The sequence below is a fragment of the Mytilus galloprovincialis genome, chromosome 2 (assembly GCF_965363235.1).
Source record: "Mytilus galloprovincialis chromosome 2, xbMytGall1.hap1.1, whole genome shotgun sequence".
Lineage (NCBI taxonomy): Eukaryota > Metazoa > Mollusca > Bivalvia > Mytilida > Mytilidae > Mytilus > Mytilus galloprovincialis.
In genome coordinates, this window is record NC_134839.1 from 91,889,056 (window position 1) to 91,904,496 (window position 15,441).

Here is a 15,441-nt window from a genome sequence, read left to right on the forward strand (position 1 = left end):
ATTATTTTTTATTCTCGAAATATTAAGAATAGCTAAATTCATCACCATTCAATTACTATTTCACAGAAGTTTTATTTTGTAAACAACTCTTGTGTCATATATAGCTGCTTCATAGTTTGACAGTATAATCTGGAAGCAAGAAGAAATATATATTATACAAACCAATTATGGAATGGAGGAGAATTTCTGGCTGCAGCTTCTCTATGTTTCTTTGTTAAAACAAATTCTTGCAGACGTAGTTTGACTTCAGAGGAGGCCACAGCACCTATAAATAAGAACATAGCAGAGGTCAGAAGTATATAGCAGCAAAACGTATCTATCATTCAAGTTTATGCATTATCTTTTTTTGTCACAGATGAAACAAAAATTATGATATAGAAGTGGTATTCAAAATTTCAATCCTGGAAAATTATAATGTGGAATCACTTTTGTTTCGAGGCTTATTCTGTTTTGTTTTGAGACTAAACAGTAGATGCATGACAATGACAAACAACCTCACCATGCAGAATGAAACTGAAGTTGCATCCTATTGCATCTAATTTATAAAAAGGTCATATCTTCAATGTGTTTGGTGCTTGCTTCACATTAAGTGTTGAATATTTCATGCATATCCACGAAGAGACCAAATTAACAAATAACAAAATAAGTAGGTTCTGTAAAGTAGAACAACCAAAACTAAGGGCCCGTAAATTGAGCTCCCACTGGAAAATCAGGGCAAATTTGATGGGGGCAGAAAATATGACTTGCATCAATAATTAATGAAATCAAGACTCCACAATCCATTGGACATTTAATTTTTAACAGTTCATAACTTGATGTATTCAATGGTGACATTTAACTCCCTTTAAAATGGTACTTTACAGAAAAATAAACTTGTAGTGGAATGAACAGAGAGATAGATGGCCACACAGATCAATACACTATTAACCCCTGTAATATGCATTCAACACACGGAAAAAAACAAACATTGAAACAGATTCCAATCTAAAAAGGCATTATCACAACAATGCAGAAAACATTTCAAAACAGAACAAGGATCAAGTAAACAGCAACAAAAAAAAATAAATTCTTATTTACAGCAATGAGAAAGGTAGCTGCCGAACCGTAGCTCTTAGGTCCTTATGCTATTTTTTGACTATTTGCGGACCATAGATATGTCCGCAAATAGTCAAAAAATAGCATAAGGACCTAAGAGCTACGGTTCCGCAGCTATGAGAAAGGTATAGACAAAAATCTGTTCAAGACTAAAACAAAAACCTAATAAACATAAAATCAAACAATTTCTAAAAAAAAAAACAATAGTTAACTGAATATCAAATTCCTAAGAAATGTCATTTAATTATAAAACATTGCTTAGAGAGTAGGATATTATCTATTTTACTACTAATATTTCAAGGGCTTCTAAATATATCTATCTATAAATTATCTATTTCAGTTCCACTTCAAAAACTTGTAATAATAAAACAAACCGTATAACTACAGAAAAAAGATATTCATTAAAAACGCTTATAAAAATAAAATATCTCTACAAATAGCAACAAAATCATTTATAAAGAATTATCTCTAGTATCTCTAATGGCCAATCAGTTAGTTATTTTTATCGGACTAAATCTGAAGTAATGCCATTACGACTGTAACGTCTATTTCAGGATAATGTCAATCACGAATGTACTTTTTATATTATTTATATTCTTAAGGAAGAACATTTATAGAATAAATTCAATTCATTTTCTTATTCAGTCTTATAATTCACTAAGACGGACATAACTGATATACTCATTTTAGTGTTATTGTAGTATTCTGACATTTACTAGGGGGATTTTTTTCATTACATTGTTTTCAGAAGTATCCATCCAACCTACTATCATGGTTTTTCTGAATGTTTTATTTTTATGGTTTGTTCAAATTAATTGCTGTAAATGAACTCGGCAAAACACCAGGTTCTTTTCATTGTGAAACTGAAGGCAAAGCAAAGACAAAATGAAAATAATGTGAACATAAAGAATGACAAGAATAACTCTATGTGTTTCTCCATCCTGACACTTACTTTCTTCATTCTTTGTTTTATTTTTTAGTTGTTCTAATCTTTCTTTCTCCATGCGTTCCTTTTCCAGTCGATGTCTTTCTTGAAGTTTTTGTTGTTCTTGAAGAAATTCTTGCTGTTTTTGTAACATCACTAAATGCTGGAACAATAAACTTTGAGATTAAAATACAAAATGAATCTAGAACAGATTTTAACTAAACTACACATGGATTCAAGTTGGTTTTGAAATTTTCCTGTATAATTAGCTCCAAAATTCCTAATTCATCTTAAACATAGCAAAGGACAAATTCCTATCCAAGAAATTACATGTACTGTAAATTCAGAAATTATTGTGTGCATTTATTATTGCATTTTTGAGAAATAAACACTAATACTAGATTATGTTCGGAAACAGATATATGTATTAGATATCAGAATGCAAGTTTTTATTATTGCCATATTCACCCAGTCTCATATTTATTATTCTCATCAATAAAAATCACACTATTATTTCAGAATTATTAGAATCCCCCTTAAAAAATCAGATTGATTTCATTCAACATTAAGCTATAGACACTCAATCCAGAGCCCTAATATACATCATATACAGGAAGAATATGTAAGTCACCCTCTTAAAAATAACATGGAGGGGATTCCTGATCAAAACATATGTAAACATATGTAATTAGTGAAAAATATGTTTTTAACCAATTTTGGCCCTTTTCCTTTTGACTACTGGTACGTTCCCAAAAAGGGGTTGGACTAATGATTTGTATAGTATATCTTAAAATACAAATTTCTTGATGCTTTGAAAACAATTCAACTTTTATTGAAAAAAAAATAATTCTTTACTGTAACAGTAAAGCTGATAACAGACTCATAGTTGTAAAATAAATTATGTTGTAACATACTACATACAGACAATACTGATCATTTTTACAGATAGACAATACTGACATAAATAATTTAATAAGGAAAACAATTATATGTATTTAAGGGTTCCTTCCTATAAATCATAGAGTAAGTCGGTCAGGTTTTTGGTGGAATTGATGATGATTAAATATTTGTTCTATCAATTGTGTTGCATATATTAATATAAACAGTTAGCTGTTAGGACAACTGATATGGTGGTGAAAACTCCTTATAGAAATACTCATAAAAATGTTAGGGTTGGTAATTGTAAGTATGGTTTGGGGGTTGGGACTATTAACAGACATATATTTTTCTTGCCTTATAACATTTCCATACAATGATACAACAGCAATATATGTTTGGATATATCATAACACAGGTATAGATTCTAATCCATCATCAACATTTTCATTTTCATTTTTAAACACATATCCTACTTTTGATTTTTAATTCAAATGATACAAATTAATTTTTTTTCTTTAAGAAATGAATACAGTACCAGTATTATTATTTCAGAAAGTGAACATGAGCTTGTTACAAGTTATAATGTATATATAGGTGATAAATGCTTGTTACGGATTGTAAAGTATACATATATAACAAATGTATTTTGGTAAAAACATTCTGATATACACATGAAGGTTATATTGAAATAAACTTTTTAAGGAAAAGTTTTTAAGTTCAAAATGATTCATCTCTACAAAAAACACGATTTCACCATAAATCTACAAGGAAATTCAATCGATTCCTTTCCAACTACAAAAGTAATGGCACAACGCTTTTAGAATTAAAACTATCCTGTCAATCAAAAAGTCTATTTTTTCTACAACAAATAAGCCTATTTATAGTAACATCGTACAATAAATAGATTTCCATCAATTTGAGAAGCTCTACAAAATCAATTAGGAGACAAAAATATAGAAACATCTTCTACCATTGGAAAATGGAATAATGTTTTATTGCCTTCAGCGATGCTATATTTAACAACGGATCGATGGCTTCCAAAGAAGTGTTGGTATAATTGTACTATTTTAGGAAAGAAATCTTGGCAAACAATAGGAAGCAAGGGGGATTGCTAACAAGTTTTATTTTTCCATCTCATCAGGAACTTTTCCAACTTATGATGATTAATTATTTTCGCCTACAGGATTTATAAGACAGTCCATAACCAAGAAAACTTCAATCTTAATCAACAATAAACCAATATACAAAATTCAGATAAATCACAACAAAAAAGAAAAACTTTTCACTTTTAACCTCAGTCATTTTTTAAAGTTTGATATTCAGTTTTCATATTCATCATCCAGGAAGGTTCAGTTTCAAAAATTTTGCATTTTAGAAAAAAATATAATTTGTAGTTTGCCAATATTTGTTTGTGATGCAATAACTATATAGTTTCTGTGTAATGATTTATAAAATTAATGTTCTTGGTTAATAAGAAAAATAAATGGAATGTGTAAACTGGTTTATAAAAGTAAAAAAAAATCAGGTAATTACAAATAAGTATTGTCATAAAAAAAAATTTCAAGTAATGTTTAAGAAAACACATTTTTTTTTTAGTTTGTACATTTAATCTTCAGAAGTTAAAATAATATAATTAGCATTCATTGCAACCATTTTTTTGTTGTACAGAAATGTTACTGACAATGACCTCTCATCACAGGTAAACTGCCCAGGTAAACTACTTTGTTTATACTTTTTTTTTTTTTTTTTTTTAGATCTGACAGGTATTCAAATAATAACTGGCTAATTATTATTCATAACATGATGTTGACTAAAAAACAGAACCACAGATCTTCATAACTTATAATATAAGATTTCTGAATATTTATTTCAGAAATTTGTGTTTGAATTTTTGTCAAGACTGGCAAATGTTAAAAGAAGAAGTGGTATGATTGTCAAGGTGACCTCTGTCGAAAAGAGACCAAATGATTTAGATGTAAGCAACTATATAGGTTACTGTATGACCTTCAATAATAAGCAAAAGTCATACTGTATAGTAAGCTATAAAGGTACACACATGGAAAAAATGGAAAAAAAATCAGAGATAACCAATTGCCTAATTTTACTAAAGTACAGAAAAAATAAAAATAAATATCAGACAGGAAAGGTAACCAACAACAACCTGAATCTTAGCATCAACTTGACAGGAACATAAAGAATGTGGCAGCATTAAATATACTTGTGAACCCTCAAGTCTGTAATTAACCTGTCATGACCTTTTCTGGACCCTTGTATCACAACTTATAGTTTAAGAACATATTAACAGATTCTATTCTAAGTGACATATTTATTGATCTTCTAAAACAGGTAGAATACAACCAAGAGTTCTTATTAAAAATCACAGCAGGAACCATTCCAACTTTCATCAATTTTTTTGCTGCTAGACATTTAATTATTTTGGGGTTTTATTTTGATGTTTAACTCAAACTGTTCAAGTTTAAACGCATATTTCAAAATCACTTAGAGATCGATAAATCTGGTCATTTCATTTTTAAATCTATATACTGGTATTTTTTTTAAGGTAAAAGTCCACATCAAATTCTGAAAGACTGAATTTAACTCACACTGTGAAATTTTGTTTTTAAAATGTAACATTGTTGTGGTATACGGTGATTTTAATTGAAAATAATGAAATATGTCTTCATGTTGTAAACGAAGGAGCAAAAACATATTCCAGTCAACTCAAACTTATAGAAGATACTCACCAGTAACAACAGAATGACATTAAACATCAAGTGACAACTTATACAACTTTCATGTATAACAGTCAAGGAATACTACAAGGTGACAATTTATAATAAACACCATTTAATTAACATGTTCTTCTAACCTGTTGCATTTTAATGTGTTCCTGTACCTGTTGCACTTTTATATGTTCTTGCAACTGTTTCTCGTGTTCTTGTGCCATCTGTTGCTGCTGCTGTCTGAATTGTTCAACAAGAAGACGTTGCTGAAATTCTTGTTGTTGTTTTAGTGATGCTATCTGTTGCTGGATTTGATCATTACTGTACATATTGGCAGATGGATGTCTACGCTCCAATATAGGTGACCCTAGTGGAGACTGGTTTATATCTGAAAGGAAAATAAACATCAATCCATAAATATGATGTTGGTTCGAATAATAAGTTATAACTTTATATGCATAATTGTTTCCAGCAAAGCTCTAAAATTATGCTAAAAGCCTTCAGATTTCAGCTGTCAGGTCAACTGCATTCGTTCATCAACCAAAAACTTTGCGATAGTCCCATTACTGCATAAATCTTAAAAAAAGATTCAATTGGATCTTTTTTTTCAATACCAGTATAACAATATCTTATTTTGAAAGGAACAGTAAATACAATAATACAAAGATGCCATAATTTGGTAAATGATGTGACGATTTTTCTAAATAATTTCAAATACAGGTTTCAGTATTGTTTGCCTTTTTCTTCAATAAATCTCAACTAAACTATTTGAACATTTAGCAATTCAAGTCCTGACAAGAAAAACAAAATTTCCAGACCTTCAGCTTCCATCATTCAATAACTATTTTATAGATTCAAATTACACTATTCTTAATATGTTTCAACAAATCTAAATAAATCCTCCATATAAAATAACATGCAGCAATCTTTATTTTTCCTCACACCTAACGGACTAGTAAAACCAGTTTGTTAAGATTACTATAAGGTATATTGTTGTCATTTCTCACTAGGAAAAGGTCACTTACAGCTATTAACATCAGTCGTTCTTTGAATTTATTCCTGTAGCTCAGAATGTGGTAGATTTATGCCTGTAATACTGGCTTATCTAACAAGGCTTGTCTTCCTTAAATAATCTTCATTAGAACCTTCTTTGAAACACTTCTATTTTATGCTATTACATTTTAATTTTAAGTTCTTTTGTTTAGGGTTGGGGGGGGGATAAATATTTATAAGTACATTACATTCAGTGAACAATTACATTTACATAAAATTATCATATAAAAAAGAAGATGTGGTATGATTGCCAATGAGACAACTGTCCACAAGAGACCAAAATGACACAGACATTAACAACTATAGGTCACCGTAAGGCCTTCAATAATGAGCAAAGCCCATACCCCACAGTCAGCTATAAAAGGCCCCGATAAGACAATGTAAACCACAGTCAGCTATAAAAGGCCCCGATAAGACAATGTAAAACAATTCAAACGTGAAAACTAACAGCCTTATTTATATAAAAAAAATGAACGAAAAACAAATATGTAACACATAAACAAACGACAACCACTGAATTACAGGCTCCTGACTTGGGACAGGCACATACTTAAATAATGTGGTGGGGTTAAACATGTTAGTGAAATCCCAACCCTCCCCCTAACCTTGGACAGTGGTATAACAGTACAACATAAGAACGAACTATAAAAATCAGTTGAAAAAGGCTTAACTCATCAGATGACCATAAAAACACAAACAACATGCATTATGAGAAAAGTCTTTGTTTTTACTCCAGTTTCAGCAGAGAGCTTGCTTTTTAAATATATTCCACTGCAATAAAACCAAAGTATTTACTACAAAATATAAATAATGCTTATTTATATGATAAATTGTCAAATCTTTCAGTGGTTTATTTTTTGTCTACAGGTATGTCAACAAAATCTCAAGCAACATAATATTCTTCTATTGTTCATTTCTTTACTGAAACAGAGAAATAAGAAAAAAAAACTTACCGTTTTTAATGTCCATTGTAAAAGTCAACAACAACTTACAAAAATTACACAAAACACCAACGTCATAAATGATCAGAAAAGGCCATTTACAACTTTGTGTCTTTGCCATTAATTTACAGAATCTGTGATATTTTGAACTTGTTAATTCCAAAACGTCATTGCTACTATAGCATATTCATATAATTACCCAGTTTTCACACTTTGTTCAGTTCCAGCATACAGAAATAGAACTTACTAGTCAAAACAAAAATCTATATGTAAACTTTTTCAAGATTATATTTCAATGAGATTAAACAAAATTTTCAAATCTGTTATTATATAATTAACTTGTTTCTCTGATGAAACAGTCTCTGATTTTTATTGCTGTTTATCAAATCAGATAACTGGAAACTGAGTTTCATGTAAACCTCTTGATGTTTAGGAATATTTTATTTTTGCTATCTGAATTTTCCTGCTGTACTTTTAACTGTGCCAAATTTTAGATCCTTGTCAATATACTTAGTAATAGATTTAATGAGAAAAACTTTTTATGCGCGTAAGGCTATCTAACTTCTAAAAGACTAATGCTGGGTAATTTCAATTTCTGCTTAAAAAAATTTCATAACACTCTTCAATCTGTCCAAAACTGAATCTTTTAATCACACCTTGAATGATCTTTCAAGAGGCTACAAGCTTCAAGCTCAAAATGCGTTTTCTTTTTAAAAAATTTGACCACATCATTATGCATTGTCATTAATTGATCTCTTCAACTAAAATATAGTTTGCAGTTACCAATTAGCAATAGGACACAGCTGATTCCCCCGCTTGAGTACAACTTTATAAAGGGACATAACTCAAGAACAGTGAAAGTGATGCAACTCAAATTCAAACTTGATCTGTGTTTTGTGGTAATAAGCATTAATGGTATGTTTTTTTTTCTCATTGTGTATAAATGCTACCATCAACTTCATTTGAAATTTGGTGGCTAGTTGTTGCATTGGCAATCATACCACTTTTCCTTAATTTGGTTTAGTGTCAGAGAAAAGAAACTAATTTTGGAACTGATGGAGGGAGGGACAGGGGTAACACTTACATGTAATATCTCTTCTGTTACAGAAGGGGCATAACAATTAAAAGAGAAGTTGATTGAATAGAGTACAAAGAAAAAGTCATATTTGTCTGGTGCAAAGAAAAAATGAAAAATGTTTCTCCTCAAAACAATAACAACCAATTTTCACATAAGACAGCGAAAAAGAAATGTATTCTTTCTATGGGATAATTTTTGGAGCCATTTTACTCTGAATGCCTGGAGTTCCACATTTTATTTGACAAATTACCAGAAGTTTTCTGTGATCAAGTTTTTGATGGAAAACCTTGATACAAGTGACAACATAGCTTTACATTGCTCTTGTTCATATCCCTGATATTAAATACATAAATGTAACTGTTTCCATAATTTTTCATTTTGGCCTATCTATTTATGTACACCTGAGATGACAAGATAAACATGAAGAACTAAAAATATCCCACAAATCATATGGGTCAGGTGCTTTAACTAATTGAAAATTATCACAGACATTTAAAGTTGTTATTTGTGTTTATACAAACTTATTTATACATAAAGATGGGCAAGATCTTAATTTATTTCTTTCATATCATTTAAATTTGGCAAATGTTAGCTAACTTTGTCTTTATTTTAAGTTTAAAGTATTATTTTTAAAAATCAACCATTCTTATACATAATTTATTCACATGATATATAAATTGAATGTGTACCCCATGTACCAGTAATTATAATAAAATAAGACAGGTTAAAATATGAAAGACACCTATATATTTGCCACAACTTGGCTTGTTGTAGAGTCTCAGTCTTAAGGACTTACATTTTTGGTAGCCATGCAGGTGTTGTTGATCGCAAGCACAATAACGTAATCTTTTTTTGTACAATTTTTGTTTCCACATAGGAACTGATGGAACCTTAAACACTGATTTAGTTTCTTCCTTTGTCATATCTGATGGTAGTTTGAAACTATTCAAGTATCCACAAACAGTGTAAGATTGTTTTATTCAATATTAGTTATTCCTTCGTGAAAATAAATTCATACACTGATCAACTAGTTTGATCTTGACACTAATTATAAACCTTTTAGAGGTGAGGCAATAAGACACAAAATTCACTTAGCTATTTATCCATACATTCTGTTTTCTGATCCAAAATCATCAATATTTGATGGTTCATGTCACTTTTCACTGATACTACTTCCAAAATAATTCCACTTTTACAGACAAACCATATAATAATTGGAAGAAGGTAAACGAGCATTCCCAAAATTGTCTTACTACCTGAAACGCGACAGAAATGACAAGGACTGCTCGGGGCTCTAGCACATGGTTTAATAAATCACGTAAGTGATAACATGACAACACTTATTTTAATAAATATAAACCTAAATACATATTTAAATGATGTAAGGATGACATAAATAGGCAACTTATGATTCAAGGTTTCATCAAAATTATCTCTAATTAAAATAAAATACTCCTGTGTGGCAAAATTAATAATCCATTATCATCAATAAAATTATGAGTATTTTATGTTAAATGAACGGAACATTCATACAATTGTGAAGTCTATCAACCTATACATTCGATAGGTCGGCCACACTGTTTCCCACGGATTTACATAGAATTAGCTAAAACACTGAAAATCAATTCTAAAACCTAACATGCACCTTTCATTTACTGCCTATATTACTGTTCTTCCTATGCAGTCCTTTCATGGGGAAAATTTTGTTGAATAAGGAATCACTGAGCATGACTGGAGTCCTCCTTTAGGTCAGTCAGTTCCCACCCCCTTATAAGAAGTTCTGGATCTACCACTGGATGCAAACTTTACAGATACTTAATCAACACAAGAAAATAACCAACTGTATACATGTTAACCCATAAATAGTCATTTTCTTAAACTTTATTTTTCAACTTAATCTAAAAAGTGGGGCAATGAATAATAAGTATATGTTTGATAAAAATCAAACCAGCTGTTATTTGAAATAATTTCTCACTGACCTATTTAATACTAAATCATGTAAAAACCAGTAAAAACCGAAAAAAATACACTAAGTTATATGATGACAAGTATTAACTAGCTTGATAACACCTTTAATGATCGATCAATTTGTACTACAATATTATTTCATCCATAATATTACAAAATTTGTTAACATTTATGTCAATGGATATATGATTTTCAAAAAATTATCTGATAAAAAAATGTTCAGATTTTAGAAATTAGCATAAAATTAAAGCCAACAATACAGGGTCTCCTAGAGGGGTCAAAGACAAAGTGACCACTGTTATAAACTATTGAAACTTTCACAGAGAGAAAGACCTCGGATAGCCAAAAAATATTCATCAAAATAACACTGGTGACTTTGATTACAGTTTTGATATCACATAGATCAATTTTAACTTTTTTCAAGTCTTGGTCTTTTATAGCTTAATACATACTTAAGGGGTTTTGTCCATTGTTGAAGCAGAATCATTTGAAATATTTTTGGCAATCTTAGTACATCTTTGAACTTGCCAGTTTAAAACCTGATGACTCGAGACAGATTTTCATGTAGTTGGCTTCAGTTGCTTATATCTACATTATTTGGTCTCTTAGGTACAAAGTTGTCTCATTTGCAATCACGCAACATCTTTTTATTTTTATGTAAAGCTCCTTTATTGTAATTAACACAAGATAAGCCTATTGGTCATCTCTAATCATTGCTTTGTCTGCCAATTCATTGAGAGAAATCAAAAGACAAAGTCAAAACTTATATTCTGTAGCATTTTGTGACTAAATTTAAATGTGGTGTCAAAACTTGAAATTGAAGTTATTTTTATATTAGTGATTAATTCATAGGAAAATAACCATTAAATGTGAAATTTAAAACAGATTATTACACCATCAATGGGAAGTTGGTTTTCATTTAGACTATTTTGAACATCTAAATTCTGTTATTTGAAATAATGTCCTCTGCACATAACTAAATCACAATATTTTGGCACTTCCCTATCTCAAAGGCATTTATAAATATGTTACCTGTAATTCTATCAATGGTATCATTAACATAATGTACATCAACTGAGGTTGTTAGAGAAAAAATGTAAAAGATGCTAATTTACGACAAAACTACAACATTCATATTCCTTCATCCATGGTTTAGTCTGATATTTACACCTAAATATTTTATTACACACAAGAAAATTTAATTTGTAACCAAAGCATCTGAAATCCAACAAAAAAAATTAAAATCTTTGATAAATTAAAATCTTCAGGGTTCAACTCTTTTCCAATTTTCCAAGTAATTCTAAAACTATTTCTTAAGGCCATTGAAATCATTAATATTTTTACTTCACTGATTTTTTGTATGATGACCTATTTTCATGATAAAGCACTTGACCTATATATGTGTATATTTTATCATTTAAAAAGACTGCAAACAAAATGAAAAATATTCTTACCTCTAAAAGGTCTTGAATAAAAAAATGGGCAGTGAACTTCTGAATTCCCTTGCTGTTGATGGAACATTGGGAATACAGTCTGCTGTTTGTATAAATTCCACATTTTGGAATCAATATTGGTGGCTATTTATAGAAGCATGAACTATGTTATCACAGGATGATTATAAAAGAATTGTCAATTAGAGACAGGCTGCTATATTTATATGGAATCACAAATAGATCCTTGTGGGCTGTGTCTTATGTTGAAAAATAATGCAATAATTTCTGTAGCTTCAATCTTATACACTTTTATCGTATGTCATTGTATTATGGTAGTTTATATTTCCTTGTTAAACTTCTATTCCTTTAATCCATCTGTCATATATAGTATTCCTATCCAGATGTTGTATTGGTCTCAACAAAATCTATTATTTTTTAATATGATATCCATTTATATTGGGAACTGATCAAAACACTTCAATGTTAGTTAAATTGTAACTATATTCATTTGTAATTGATCTATTGATGCATTCTATATAACAAAATCAAAATGAATAGCTCTCAAGGTTATGTCTCTATACATCATGTACATATCCTTAGTAAACAAGCCATTATCAAATATGAATATTTCAACAATTCTTTATAATGTAAAGTAGCATTCAAAAACTTTACAAACTCTTCCACTGTTAGCCTGTCAGATATCTATTATAAGTTTCATGTACACCCGCATTACTTAAAATAAACTGCCTTTAATAATTCATGACAAAGATTTGTATTTATTTTCATACAGTCACGATATTAATCCTGTGATTTTAAATCCAGGAAACTACACTACAAATTGTAGCTGGAAATGTGAAGTACTCAACCATTGTCTTTTCAAAACACTCAATAATGATAAAATGGATGACGTCAATAAAAGTCAAAACATTTAAATAATTGCAATGCTAACAACAGATGAACTAATTTTTTTTCTCTATTTTTCCAAATCTTTTTGTATCCTAATGCATTATTCAGACTTGTACTCTCTTTTATTCAAATTTTTTTAATCCAACTTTAATTAAACATGAATTTCGATAATAACTTAGATTAGATACATTTCATGGTGACATGTCATAAAGATAACAGAAATCAATGAATTCATAATATTTCACTAAGTCCAGACTGAATGGTTGTCGAAGTACGTTTGGTATATATCTGGAGTGCTTATTCTATAACACACATTTATCTTACTGAATCAAATGTCCTTTTACAAGTGCTACATAGAACCTCCCCCAAACCTGAACTGAGTTAATGACCCAAACATTAACTGAAAATCATGACCGAGATTTCCCAGAAAACAATTATAAAACAATTAACAATTCTTTAAGTTGGAACTGATGCTCATTATCATAGAAGAAAACAATTTACCTTCAAAAGTTCTACTTTATAAACATGCAACACACCTACATATGGAATTTCTACTCAGTTAAATACCCTTTTTCCTGCTTTTGGTAAATCTTACTTCAAAGCCAAAGCCAAAGCTTTGAATGTAAACTTAATTTAAAGACCTACCTTAAACTATAAGTTTGAAATAAATATGAGTTCTAAGAATCATCACTGCATTTTTTTTGGTATTTTGGAGTGAAAAAAACACAAGAGTGAACATGCTGAAACGTTTGTCCTGTACTAACCATGGTTGATTTTATGTTGATAGTCCTAACGATACATTTTTAATACATAAGTTTCACATAAACTTAACATTATCAATAATCAATAATCAAAAATAAGATCAGGGTAAATTAACCAAGCAAGACAGACATGCACAGGGGCGGATCCAGCCATTTTAAAAAGGGGGGGTTCCCAACCCAGAGTAAAAGGGGGGGGGGGGGTTTCCAGCTATATGCTCCCATTCAAATGCATTGATCAGCCAAAAAAAAGGGGGGTTCCAACCCCAAACCCCCCCCCTGGATCCGCCAATGATATACACCTAACAATCTATCTATGCACCAAATATAGGTGACTTAATGCTAAAGTATACAAAAAACAGACTAAACCATGAAAGCTTAATATTGACCAATGAACCATGAAAAACAGACCAACACACATTAATGTAACAGACTAATGAATCTTAAAAATGGTAAAGGTCATCATGAAACCTGCCAGACCGACATGTACACCTTCAGTCATTCCACACACCTAACAGTTGACCTACTGCTAACAGTATATGAAAAACAGACTAAATCATGTAATTTAACCTAAATCCCTGATCCATGAAATAAGGTTGTGGTCAAGCAAATCATGTATTTCAAGATTTGAAGAGCTTGCATGGTAACACTAACCCATATTATAGACATATACTAAATATAGTTATTCACTTGAGAAAACAGATGAACTTTTTTTAAGTAGTTGTTCAAACATGAAAATTAGGTCAAGGACAAGAGACATATGACACACAGTAGCTTTGTACCATAAGGAATCAGTATACAAGATATGAAGCATCCAGGTCTTCTTCCCTCTAAAATATTAAGCTTTTATACCAATAGTTTAAGGCAGCTACAACCACCTGATTGTAATCCCAATGTCTTGCATTCTATGACATTTGTCAGCATTTTTCCATACTTAGTTGAACTTTTTGTAAGGGATCACTGGAATCGATATTTCTGAGAGTAGTGTTTTGATCGTGTCCATTCTACTTTCATTTTAGTTTTAAATTTTGACAATTGTTTTTTTTCCATAGCTCAGTACATGTATAACCATAACATTCTGATTATTTTAACAGTTAAAAATCCACATTATGCATCACAGTTTGACCTACTTGCAAAACATACCTATTAGATTTCACAGTTTGACCCACTTGCAAAACATACCTATTAGATTTTCCCTAAATGATCTTATTATCTTGAATTATACATTGTATATATTTGCCACTGGTCTTTAGCAAACAGCAATCAATTTACTAAACATAATAAGCTAGTTGTTTTTGCAGTTTTTGAAAATAAAAGGCTGACCTCAATTCAATTGTCAAATTCAAATATATAGTCATATATAATCAACCATACAAATCCAAAATATAATTCTTTTGTGCTCTATAAAATTCATATCCAAATTTCCATTTAAATTACTTTTAAAAAAACAAGCATTGACGTCATTATGAGGGGTCACAGTCTAGTAACATTGTCAGACTTTTTTAAATCTTCTTAAAAGACTCCAGTGCACATTATATTTAATACCAGTCAAGAATGTTATATCATTTTGACAGACAAACAACATTTATATAAGTAGTAAATTGTTTATATAAGTAGTAAAATAAGACTAAGTAATGGAATTAGGACTTGTTTAAGCACTGAAGTTGTGTTTAATAACTTTT

General features: G+C 30.0%; 1 protein-coding gene across 7 annotated transcripts in view; it reads right to left on the reverse strand.

Moving 5' to 3' along the window:
• Nucleotides 1-15,441, reverse strand: part of LOC143064862 (histone deacetylase 4-like) — a 131,418-nt gene that overhangs the window by 60,177 nt on the left and 55,800 nt on the right. For 4 of the 7 annotated variants that reach the window (XM_076238023.1, XM_076238017.1, XM_076238022.1 and 1 more), the window contains 3 exons: nucleotides 5,769-6,010; nucleotides 2,048-2,183; nucleotides 163-265 (listed from right to left, as the gene is read on the reverse strand). In XM_076238023.1, the coding sequence (XP_076094138.1) occupies nucleotides 163-265; nucleotides 2,048-2,183; nucleotides 5,769-6,010 (481 nt within the window). Of the gene's footprint in view, nucleotides 1-162; nucleotides 266-2,047; nucleotides 2,184-5,768; nucleotides 6,011-9,490; nucleotides 9,671-12,116; nucleotides 12,836-15,441 lie in introns of those variants that run through there. The other 3 variants (XM_076238021.1, XM_076238018.1, XM_076238019.1) reach the window with 3 other exon arrangements.